The sequence below is a fragment of the Nuphar pumila genome, chromosome 17 (genome assembly GCF_984573655.1).
Source record: "Nuphar pumila chromosome 17, dmNupPumi1.hap1.1, whole genome shotgun sequence".
Taxonomy (NCBI): domain Eukaryota; kingdom Viridiplantae; phylum Streptophyta; class Magnoliopsida; order Nymphaeales; family Nymphaeaceae; genus Nuphar; species Nuphar pumila.
This window is the reverse complement of record NC_143265.1, coordinates 83,003,519-83,015,595: the sequence shown is the minus strand read 5'-3', so window position 1 is coordinate 83,015,595 and position 12,077 is coordinate 83,003,519. Positions and strand designations below refer to the sequence as shown.

At 41.6% G+C, this 12,077-nt stretch overlaps 1 protein-coding gene and 1 pseudogene across 4 annotated transcripts; one reads left to right on the top strand and one right to left on the bottom strand.

Moving 5' to 3' along the window:
- Positions 1-804: 804 nt before the first annotated feature.
- Positions 805-2,383, top strand: LOC149812533 (putative calcium-binding protein CML23 pseudogene; annotated as a pseudogene). 2 transcript variants are annotated; one of them, XR_016428538.1, is made up of 2 exons: positions 805-1,439; positions 2,117-2,383. The product of XR_016428538.1 is annotated as a putative calcium-binding protein CML23 pseudogene, transcript variant X1 (transcript). The 2 variants fall into 2 exon arrangements; XR_016428539.1 differs by having other exon boundaries at positions 2,102-2,383.
- Positions 1,108-11,320, bottom strand: LOC149812532 (uncharacterized). Of its 2 annotated transcripts, XM_089993246.1 has the most exons (11): positions 10,841-11,320; positions 9,365-9,413; positions 9,230-9,288; positions 9,072-9,129; positions 8,823-8,871; positions 4,131-4,238; positions 3,993-4,045; positions 3,817-3,877; positions 3,607-3,698; positions 3,302-3,523; positions 1,108-1,819 (listed from the first exon to the last, which is right to left on the bottom strand). In XM_089993246.1, exons 2-11 carry the CDS (start codon positions 9,395-9,397, stop codon positions 1,670-1,672), a joined length of 885 nt encoding a protein of 294 aa, XP_089849372.1. In that variant the 5' UTR covers positions 9,398-9,413; positions 10,841-11,320; the 3' UTR covers positions 1,108-1,669. The 2 variants fall into 2 exon arrangements, with proteins under 2 accessions (XP_089849372.1, XP_089849371.1); XM_089993245.1 differs by lacking the exon at positions 10,841-11,320 and having other exon boundaries at positions 9,072-10,386.
- Positions 11,321-12,077: the final 757 nt, after the last annotated feature.

The window sequence follows — 12,077 nt, the reverse complement described above, 5'->3', positions numbered from 1 at the left end:
AGACCGGTACGGCTTGACTTTGGTAAAAGGACGCGGGGAGCAATTTCTAAATCGATGCATCAGCTCGACCCCAATATGATGAAAGGATCCTTTTCACATTTGGAGATCCATTCCAAATCCCACTTTTTTTTTTGAGAAAACATTCCAAATCCCACTTGACCCTCCCGTGCCAAAACCTTGTCAACAACTTGAAATTCATGGCCAACATCTCCATCTGTGAGCAATCCGAACACCAAGTATCCAATTCAGACCCGTGACCCCAACCAACTCAGAGAGAGAGAGAGAGAGAGACTACCCCAACTAAAAGCCAGGTTTCTTTCCTAAGCCAACACTAACACCGGCAACAAAACAGACCCATCATCATGTTCATTCATGTGGACTCTTCCAAGACTTTGACGACTCACCAAGTTGGGGCCATTTGAGTGGCCAGCGTGCACGCACCCCAACTGACGCAGCGTGCAGGTTAATAGCCCTCTTCTGCTCCCCTCCATCATGAACCTAGACAGCCAGCCAGCACGAACCCACGTGCCTGCGTACACGGGACCCACCAACCCATCACGAGCCCCACCAGCTCCATCGTTGACAGCGCCGTACCAAATGACAACCACACACCGACAAAAAGGAATCCGCGTCCTCCTCCAACGGCCCCAACTGACAACGACCACCCTCACGCGTTTTCCAAGCCCATACGGAAAAGTACCTGCTGATTTCCACCGTCCGATTATCCACGTGGCTTCCTCCCACCTTCCTATAAAAGGGGCGCGCCTCCCTCGCTACTGAAATTTCCGTCCGACGATAGAGAGGATGAAGCTGAATAGCCTGAATTGCTTCAATCCGAACCATAAGAGGAAGCCCTCAAAACGGAGCCCTAACCCTACCCCAGCCACCGCAACCTCCTCCGGCTCGTCCCCCAATGACTCCGGCCCCTGCACCTCGACGTCTGCCTCCTCCGCGCTCTGCATCCAGGACTCAGGCGACATGCGCCTCGTCTTCGACAAGTTCGACACCAATGGCGACGGCCAGATCTCCATCGACGAGCTCGAGTCGATGCTCCGCTGCCTCGGGTTCTCTGGGCCGAGGGAGGAGGTGGAGTCGATGATGCGGGAGGCGGACACAGATGGCGACGGGTTCATCAGCCTGGAGGAGTTCATGCAGATGAACACGCAAGAGACCGACTCTTCCAAGTGCATGGAGGACCTCAGGAACGCATTCACCATCTTCGACCGAGACAACAACGGCCTCATCTCCGCCGAAGAGCTCCACCAGGTGCTCAGGAGCATGGGGGAGACCACCACCCTCACCGCCTGCAAGAACATGATCCGCGGTGTCGACGAGAACGGCGACGGCGCCGTCAATTTCGAGGAGTTCATGAGGATGATGATCAAATCTCCCAGATGATTCTATCGCGGTTCAATAATTCGATCCACCGTCCGATTTCGGTATCTTTTTTTTGCTCTGAGATGTCCTCCTTTTATCTTTTGCCATTCAAATGTGTAAACAGAGATTCGTCGAAAAGATAGACTCTTGGTTAGTTTTAAACTGAAAGATTTATGAACCTGCTCAAGATTTTGCGTTCATCTATGTTTTTGTATACAACCAAATTGCCAAAAAGGATCAAACATCTTCTGAATATGTGAGTGAGAGGGTTGGGGGGTGGGGGCATTTGTTATCAATCCTCGATCTTTACATCGAACATGCTGTCTATATCTGGGGTTATGACGGCACGCTTGGTGAGTTCCCCGAGATTGCAGAAGTGCTTCGCTTCGGTATTGATCACATATACGTCTTGGGCGAAGGTGCATTCTGGGCTTGGCGAAACCTGTACCACCACCAACATAAGAAAATCACCTTTACTGCATTCACATCAATCACGCACACACGCACAGAGAGAGAGAGAGAGTAAACATGTTGTTCCATGCCACCATGATAAGCGATTGGATGGTTACAATTGGTATAACTTCTTTCGCAGCTTAATCGTGATACTAAAACATTATGAATTTTGAGACCCAACATATTCTTTATGCCCGGCCTGCAACTTACTTTACCGATTGCCTCTCGACAGATTTGTTGGGAAGAGATTAGATAGTGACTAACAATGCAGTCTTTCTTGTTGCAGAACCACGAAAGTTGTGGTGCTCATACTGTGAAGAGTCCAAATTTCACTTCTTGGACAAGTCACTGGGCTAGCTGTGTTTTTGGTTGTGTTCTATCTACTGTGCGATTGTGAGCGAGTTGTACGTGAGGATTTTTAACAAGTAGCACCCTCTGTTCCATGATTCCGTCGTGGTGTAAAGACAGGACAATTCAAACATGCATAGTTTCATGTTAGCACAATCAAGAACATCAAGTACACGCGAATCAAGAATTTCATGTTTGAATACCAGTATTACTGTGTTTGCACGAATGTGTATGAGTCTGTGTGTGCACGCATGTGTGTGCACGAGTGTGATGAATAATGACAACCATCAACCGAAGCGTTATGTTACGTATTGATGTGGGTGGGTGGGTGGGTTCAGCAAACTGGCCTATGCGGATGCATTTGAACTACTTAGTGTTTGAATGTGCCTCGTTTCTCAGCTTCTCAGCTGGATTTATGACCTACTTGGTATTTGAATGGGCTAGTCACTAGAATATGAGAAATGAAATATGAGAACTAGAAATATGGGCATTTTCAACACTTTTTTGCAAATCCAACCATGTGGATGTGTGGATGTGCTTGGCATGGTAATTTGTTAAGAATCAACCATTGGATAGTGTATTTTCCTTGAAAAATGTGATTTTTGAATGCTTGAATATTTATGAAGATTATGAGCTATTGATTTTAAAGCCTTTAAAAAATCTTGTTTATGCATCAAAATCGGATGATTCAAGAGCGGGTTCTTATAAAACCAAACATGTAAATCACATCCATACGGTTAGATTCAAGAGAAAATAACAAAAAATCCATAAAAACCATGGTTCACACATTAGTTCTCATATTTCCCCTTCTCATATTCTAGTGACTCTTGAATGGGCAATTGAACTACTTGGTATTTCCAACTCATCTGGGTTTTATGACCCATTCTTTCGCCTATTGTGTGGTGGTCCAATATGACACGCTAAACTAAACCACGTCAAAACGCACGAATATGGTCCCTTAAGACAATTCGGTAGCATTTTACTGGTCCATACAAAATTAACAAACTAAACATCAGACACATGAACATGGTCCGATTTACTCAAAGAACACAAACCCAAAAAAAAATTGTAAGGATTAAAATGAAATAAGCAAGACATGTGAGGAAGAGAGAAGGAGACATACGTCAAACAGTGTATCTCCAACTTTCATCTTGATGGTACCATTCTCATATATCATCATTTTCCCCAAAAAGCCTGCCTGCAGATCTTCTAGTCTGCATGGTATTTGTGACGTTGAACTGGGGTCACCTTCTGCTTCTTTACCCGTTGCAGTTGCAGATCTCTTGAACAAAGGCAGAGTCATTGGAAGTTGCAAAAGGAACATTTGCGGCTCTTCCTTCTCCTCCTGTCAGTGGTATAAATTTAGATCAAAAACAATGTACAGTCGAAAATATAAAATAACCATGTGATCAATAATGGGAACTTAACCATCAAGCCAAGCTCTACAGATGCATTTATAGATTCTTCGTTGTATAGATTTGAGGAAGAAGCTCCTCCAAACTCCCTTTCATCAAGAAGTTCTAGTACAAGACAGAAAATTTTGTTCAATTAACATAGGGATTGCTTCACAAACAAAATCAAACACTCCTTTACCAAGATAAGGAAGAGAAAGCAGAAAACAGTAATAAGCATACACACCAGGGTCCCCCGAGTATGGCCGCCTCAAAGGGAGACGAATAGGATAATATGAGTAATAGTTCTGCAATTAAAACATCAATTTGCTCGTGTTTTACATTTCTTAGTATCAAAAAGTTTATTAGAACAAGACTTACAACACCAATATGTTTCAGGAAAGGTAAAAAAACGCAACTTACAAAGGGCTCTTCATATTCATCCTCAACTGCAGAGGCTGCAGTTCCACTTTCATCTACCAGAAACGGTTGTATGAAGGATACAGTGAGCATCAACAAGGTACACAATTAGCCCTTAGATATAGAAAGAAAAAGTAGTACCAGAAGCAGAAGCTGGTTGCTTGGGTCCACTCCCCATGAATCTGATCTGCTGTTGCTTGGAATAACCAGATGACTGGCCATATCCGAATGCAACTTGCACTGGTGCAGCTGCAAGAAAACAAAAGAAACACTAGTTTGCATAGTTAACCAGAAAGACTTCCATAAATTTCTGAATTATGCATGCAAAAACACATGCACATGCATGTCTTAGCATTAAGATAAAACGATCATTGCCAGGGTCTTCTGTTGTGGGTCATGGGCCATTAGGTCCCTAAAACCTAGTTGAGAACTTAGCATCACCTGAACTTTAAAGTCCCCAAAATGTTGATATGCTGGGTTGCAATTCTCTAGTCACAACTCAAAATAAAGAACCCACTGGCTATGGATAAATTTCCAAAGCCAATGAAAAACAACAATGACGGCAACAAACTACCCTTACATCAAAATTGGCGCTGTCTGGCACCCTATAAGGTCATACGTTTCCAATCTCATAATAAGCTTTTCTTCTGGTAGGTTGAGGGCATTAGCAAGTTTAATATTTGATGTCCATGAGAGTACTTAATGTTAGTTTGGGAAATGATTATTAAACTTTGAATGGAGGCACTCATAGTGAATATGAGGAGGAGGCTACCGCTGGCTGGGCAATCGCCAATCGGCCACCCTGTGTTATGCATTAGAGGGCGGCAGAGTTTTCTTTGATGCTGCAATTCAGAGGAACCCATTGCAATGATCAGCACAACCTGTTCAATGGGGCTTGGAGGTCAATGGAGGCAAGGAGAAGCTTTTATGCTACAAGACAAAAGACCAGTGCTGGAGTTCAGATGTGGAAGGTTTGAGCATGATTAGGTTTGAAGTTGAAGATGAAGGACCCCCTGATGTGGAAAACAGCATCAAGAGTATTCATTTCTGTAACTCTCTAAAAAGACAAGACAGAGTTGGTGGTGGAGCTGATGGTGTTTCTGGATAGGTTGGAAAGGTCATCTAAGAGGGACTTCTCTAAGGAGACAGGGCATCCCAGCCACCCAACATACCTTTCTTTTTCAGAGACCCCGACATGTGTCTATTGCAATGTTTACAGGTGGGTACAATACATAAATCTGATGGGCTACCTATCCTTTGGAGATTACACCCTATTCCAAGAAGGGAAAAAATTCTAATCAAAATAACTCTAAGGGAGTCATGAAAAGGGTCAGAATCTCGATGGTAGGCCTGAGCAGCAGAGATTAGTGAACCCATTGAATATCCTAGACAAGGAGAACATAATCCAATTAGGAATGTAGCATGGAGTCCTTTTCATTGTGTTCACGAGGGGAGTGTGCACAGATTCCACTGATTTTCCTCTCGGGGGCTGCTTGCTTAAGTAGGGGTTTTGTCCACCCGCCTACCAATCAAAGAGGCAGTGAGTACACACCCCCTACCCCTCCTGCAACCAAAAACCAAAACCTTTGTTCCTCTTGTCTGCTTCTCTTTTTCGGTGAACTCTCCATATATTACCTTGTTTTGAGAGTGCACATTAAGCACTTTTCTTTTCTCTATTAAAGAAAGCAAAGGGGGAAGCCCAGATCCAAACGAGGCCTGTGCTGTACATGTCTTTTGTTCGCCCTCGTGCTTTCTTTTTTTACATTTTTGTTTGTGGCACGTGTGTTTTGTTTTTGTTAGGCATGGCACCTGTGCTACCGGCAATAGTCTGTTGGGAATATGGAAAGAAAAGAAACCTTCCAATTTCTAAAGAAATGCCACTCAATCAGATAAGCTGCCTGCACTGAAATAATGTGTGCAATTTGTTGAATAGATTGAGCTCCATGACGAGCAGAGAGAACGAGTTAGTTTACCTTCTAAACAACATAGAGAAAAAATTGATAGCGAGACTTGGAAGTATGGAGAACAAGATTTTCTTCATATAATCATCTAATGAGTGGAAATTAGCATACATGAAATCTTATAATATGCACCTTGAACAGTTAGATATTATATTAGTAATACGAACGCTGAAGAATGTTCTAGGTGGTGCTAGAACTGTTGGATATTGAGTGAAGGTTGGAGAGATAATTGCATTTTTTGCAACTTCAACAAGCTTAGGGATAATAATACAAAGTTTATCATCACTGGCCAAAGGGACGAGAAAGTGGGCAAAGTTGGGGAGCAAGAGGTAGAGAAAGGAGGGCTTGGATTAAGGTTAAATCAAAGAGATCAAGATGGAAGGAAAGGTCCAGGGAAGCCAATGCTCCTATCAGAAGTAAGGGTGGTCGCTCAAATCTTAAACATAGAATTATTTGTAGAAAATGTAAGGGTCCTTAACAGAGGAATCTCAGCAAGGTCAATGGAAGTTTATTGGTGGATGAAGATTCAAGACAAAGGAGACTTTTCAAAGGAGTTTCATTCATATAGGAGAGCTTGCTATTGGTTTATCTATTGATTTTGAGGGCACTCATTCAAATTTTGGAGGCTGCTAGAACTCAGACCCTTGCCCCCACCAGGTATAGAGGTTTCAGAAAGTTTTACAATAGGTAAGGATGATCTGAATTCTAAACAGAGCATTTGGGAAGGCTCATCTGGTATTAAAAAGCCAGTGCTGAAGAAACTCAGAAGGCACCATACTTTGCTGGAAACTCATAGGAAGATAGAAAGATTCCTAACTTTCCAAAGGCTCTGAGTTCACATAGGATGCATTTCCATGTCCTCACCTTCACAACAGAAGCTTCTCTCAATAAGGATTTCATTCTTGATAACTAAAAATACCCATTGATGAAAGTGAAAACCTTCTCAAACTACTACAACAACAACAACTACGCCTTCATCCCAAAACAATTGGGGTCAGCGATATGAACCAACAAAGAAAATCATTATGGGTCTTCCACATGAATCCTTCTCCTCCATTCATTTCTATCCAATGCCATGTCCTCGGTGAGGTACAAAGCATTCATATCCTTTCTTATCACCTCCATCCATGTCTTCCTAGGCCTACCCCGACCTCTTTTAACTAATATATTTTCCCATTTCTCCATCCTTCTAACTGAAGCATCATTAGGCCTTCGTCGAATATGTCCAAACCACCGTAAACGATTCTCTCTCATCTTATTTTCAATAGGTGCAACGCCTACCTTCTTACGTATCTCCTCGTTCCGAATCTTATCTTTTATTGTATTTCCACACATCCATCTCAACATACGCATCTCAGCTACACTCATTTTTTGAATATGATGTCTCTTGGCAGCCCAACATTCCGTACTATATAGTAAAGCGGGCCTAATAGTCGTCCTATAAAACTTTCCCTTCAACCGCAATGGTATTCTACGATCGCACAACACTCCAGTTGCACTCTTCCATTTCATCCACCCAACCTTTATCCTATGATTTACATCTCCATCAATTTCTCCATACTTTTGAATGATAGATCCCAAATATTTGAAAGAATCATCCACCGGTATTTCGTGCTCACCAAGCTTCACTACACTCCCATCACTACTTCGTTGCTTACTAAATCGACATTCCATGTATTCTGTCTTACTCTTACTCAACTTAAAACATCTTGCTTCCAATGTTTGTCTCCATAATTCTAACTTAGCATTAACCCCAGCTCTAAACTCATCAATCAAAACAATATCATCAGCAAACAACATACACCACGGCACATTTTCTTGAATTGATCTCGTAAGTTCATCCATCACTATAGCAAATAGGAAAGGGCTTAAAGCAGATCCTTGATGTAACCCAACCGTTATAGGAAAATTGGTTGTCACACCTCCACAAGTGCGGACATTGGTTACTACTCCTTCATACATATCTTTAATTATACTAATGTACTTGAGAGAAACACCTTTCTTCATCATTGTCCACCAAAGAACGTCCCTAGGTACTCTATCGTAAGCCTTCTCCAAATCAATAAAAACCATATGCAAATCTTTGTTCCTCTCTCTATTTCTCTCAATAAGTTGTCTAAGAAGATGTATAGCTTTCATAGTTGATCTTCCAGGCATAAAACCAAATTGATTCTCCGATATCATGACAATCTTCCTCAACCTAGACTCAATCACCCCCTCCCAAAGTTTCATAGTATGACTCATGAGTTTTATACCACGATAGTTTGTGCAATCTTGTATATCACCCTTATTCTTATATAGAGGCACCAAAGTACTCTTCCTCCACTCATTAGGCATCTTATTTGTCCGCCAAATCTTGTTAAAAAGATTTGTCAACCATTCTAAACCTTTCTCTCCCAAGCATTTCCAAGCCTCGATAGGTATACCATCTGAGCCAACTAACCTTCTCAAACTACTATAGGTTTAAATTTTGGATTATTTATTTCCCTAGTGATTGATGATTATTTTGGTGACTATACTCTTTAAGCATGCTCTTGAATGAAATTACTTGAAATGCTCAAACCATTCCACATCCCATAACACCAATTATTTGTATTTTTATCTCCAATGAAAGATAAAGGGAAAAACAGCTAGCTCTTTCCCAAATTTACCTTATGTTTCCTGACTAAAACCCAAGCAGACACCAAAATAAACAAATTGGAAACATAATAAAAAGGAGTTTGATTGCTCATAGAATAAAGGAGAAACAGAGACTATCCAACATCAAGTATGCAATTTTTTCAATTAGTGTAATAAAGATGATTCCCTAGACATTCCTGCATTAGCAGCACATAGTGTAAAGCAAAGCCTGTGAGGATACAAGAAAAGGTACCTTTTCTTTCAGCTTTGTTTTTTCTACTCCCAGACTCTTCTTGAGATTGCTGCACAGTCCAATTTAACACAACACTACTAAGCACCAGTAACCCAAATCAAAACCATAAGAATGGAATGAGGTGGGTGAATGACACGGCTGGATTGGTTAAGGTCACATCACCCTAACCAAGAGTTCCTAGGTCCAATCAGGCTCTATTCCAGCTTGACCATCAGGTGAAAAAAGTTATAAGGTGAAGAATTTGAATACCTTCACAAGCTTGAGCAACTCATCGGACAATGTTGTGTCAGCTAACTCAGATGCATCACTGAAAGAAGAAAAAAGAGGAAAAAAATAAGAAACAAACAGAAAAAATAAACAAACAAAACAATGAACCACTATGAAAGTTATGAGTTGGATGAACATACGATTTAGGTGCAACAGGTTTGGGTGGTCTTCGTGGAGGGGCTTTTGGCTTGAACTGGAACTGCAAGACATCACATACATGGTCAAAGAGTGTTGACGGGTCAACTTTACAGTACACAATGAAGTAAAATATTGACCTGTGGGCGACGGGAGCTAGAGTTATCTCCCATGGCTTTTCCTGCAAAACTGTACAGCAATATATTAAAATTTTGTGATTCTTATTGAATTCAAAGAGTTTGGGAAAATGACAGCTGCCATATCATCATATTTAATCTATGTAGTAATTTGATTAGATACTTGGAGTTGTGACTATAACCAATAAACTTGATAATTTCATCAAACATATGCATGCAGAATCAATTTAATGTAACAAAAAAAAAACTGAATTATAATTTTGTTTAAACAAACATATGGCAGGTAGTGGTTGCCAACAAAAAGACTAAATTGATTTCGGTGAGTAAATCAATCAAACACATAGCATGCCAATAAAACCATTTTTTTTAATTAGCTCATTCAAACATATGGCCCTGCACAAATTGGTTCCTACAATGCGATTGCATAAAGAATTATGCATGCATCATCCAGATTCAAAATCAAAGTGGCATTTACATGATTCGACCTCACACAGAATCATTTTCAAGCAATTGTATCAAACAAATTGTACATGCAACTCTAGCCTCTACTAGATACCCTCCACCAAAAAGGATATCAACCATGCATCCATACTGTTCTGACTTGGTCGTATTTTATACACCCTTCACATAATAAACAAGCTTCTCCGCCCATCATTAAACATATCCGTATGGCTACATGCTATAATAAGGGGATCCATGAACATAATCCTATCAAATATATGCCTAACTTGATCGTTTGTGAGAAGAGAGTGATGGAACAGGTTCCACATTCGTGTATAGCAAAGCTTGTCATCATGATACTCCATGATTCCAAGTTTGTAGGATCTCCCTCCAAAAAAAAAACAGTATGCAAAATCTACACTGCCACATTTAGCACACATATGAACAAGAGAATTTCTCAGCACCACAGAACCTTCAATCTTTGCTCGAACAATGAAAGCATGCATTCATTTTCCTTACGCAAGAGAACTCAATTGTGAACAGGTTGAAAGCACATCAACAAGCATGATATAATTGGGCCTCACTCTAAGAAACAGCGTCCCATGAAAAAGTTCAACAACATCCCAAGAAAACACGCATTGGATGTACACCGATGTCAGAGCGTTCTAAGCTACCACATCTCTGTCAGGCATTTTATCAAACATTTATCACGCGCCATTATCACTAGTCATTCACCACATGCTCAACCAATTTAGTTGTTTTAATCGCCACTGGCTCAGTAATTCCATCAAATACTTGGCGTGTAGCCCAAACGCAGCCACGCCCAGAGTACATATGAATCAAATCACCTCGCACCAGAAAGGCTGCCAGCTGGCCCTTTTTCCGGACAGAAACAAGGAAAAATGGCTGTCCAGCAAAGGGACTGCCAGCTGGCCCCTTTTCCGGCCAGCAACAGGGAAAGAATGGCTGGTCAGCAAAGGGGCTGCCGGCACGCCCCTTTGCCAGCCAAGAACACACACACGCACACACACCGAGCACCTGCACCGGTCGAAGGATGCTAGTCTATGTCTGCCGGAATAGATCGGAAGATGCCGGAAGGTAGGTGGCTGTGAGGAAGGACGCACGACGGTAAGGAGGGGAGGGGTGTGGGGTTTGGGGGCGTTGAGAAGGAGGATCCCGATAAAACGGGCTTGGGTGGTGAAAAATCCACTCTAACCAAGTTTTTCAAAACTGTCTATCAATGGGTCGGGTTGATATCGGATACCCGGACCGACCCAAACCTGAATTCTCAGGTATAAACGTAAAAGTGCCCACCAGAATAATATTCGGGTCGACTCGAACCTGATCCGAGCAATATACAGGCCAGATTTGGGTTATGATTTTTGTTGCATACCCGATCCAACATGACTTTTGTCGGGTTCACGACCTGACCCGAGTGTTTTGTATGTATTTTAGGTCAAAGTAAACTTCTGAAATTACGCGGATCCGATGTTCAATGCTTTTCTCTCTCCCAAAAAAAAAAAATTACGTGGATCTGAGTTTGAGATTTCATTTTCATGTCTCGATAAAACCCTAACCGGCAGTTTGTTATTTGAGCAGGTTTGAGTACACCCTTATGGATCGGGTACCTGACCCATTAGTTAAAATCTATTTTGACCCAGAACTTGTGAATGTCAGCAAGTTGACAGGACGTCACAAGTTCGAACCAACCGGTGGTGCCTCTTGCCACAAGGTCGAAACTGGTTGTACTCTTCGGTGGACTGGTTGTATTCTTCGGTGGGCAGTGGGGACCTCAAGGGTTTTACCAATCGGAGGCCAACCAATGTGAAGTCGGTGATGGGAGGTATCTCCCTTGGATTATTAAAAAAAACAGTTTAACCCAAAACTTGTTTTGTGAATCTGCATTTTAAGTGTCATCCAAACAAACACAAAACCCAGTTTCACAATAAAAACCAAGTTTGACCCTCAAAACTGAGTCAATAATCTGGTTCTGGCGTTATCAAAACGAAGCCTAAATTGGTTAAGTGAGACCAATTACTAATTAATCACAATTAGCCTAAAAGTGGTCTGGACAAAGTTGACTAACTTTGTTCTTAATTAGTTATGATTTGCCAAGGGGATGACTCCCAGTTAGCAGAGACAACTATTGTGTAAAGTACAATGCAGGTTTTGAGAATCTGTCCATTCAAATCGCATTTGCCCAATCACAATACAAAAGGGGTCAATTCACAATGGTTCAATTCATTTTTAAATATTTGTAAATAAAATAGAATAC

Excerpts from the sequence above, each read along its gene's own strand:
- LOC149812532 (XM_089993245.1), bottom strand. The coding sequence starts at position 9,308 with ATGTATGTGATGTCTTGCAGTTCCAGTTCAAGCCAAAAGCCCCTCCAC. Across the intron at positions 3,699-3,816 it reads GCCATACTCGGGGGACCCTG|AACTTCTTGATGAAAGGGAG; the intron begins GTGTGTATGCTT and ends GTCTTGTACTAG. Across the intron at positions 1,820-3,301 it reads TTGGAGATACACTGTTTGAC|GTTTCGCCAAGCCCAGAATG; the intron begins GTATGTCTCCTT and ends GTGGTGGTACAG.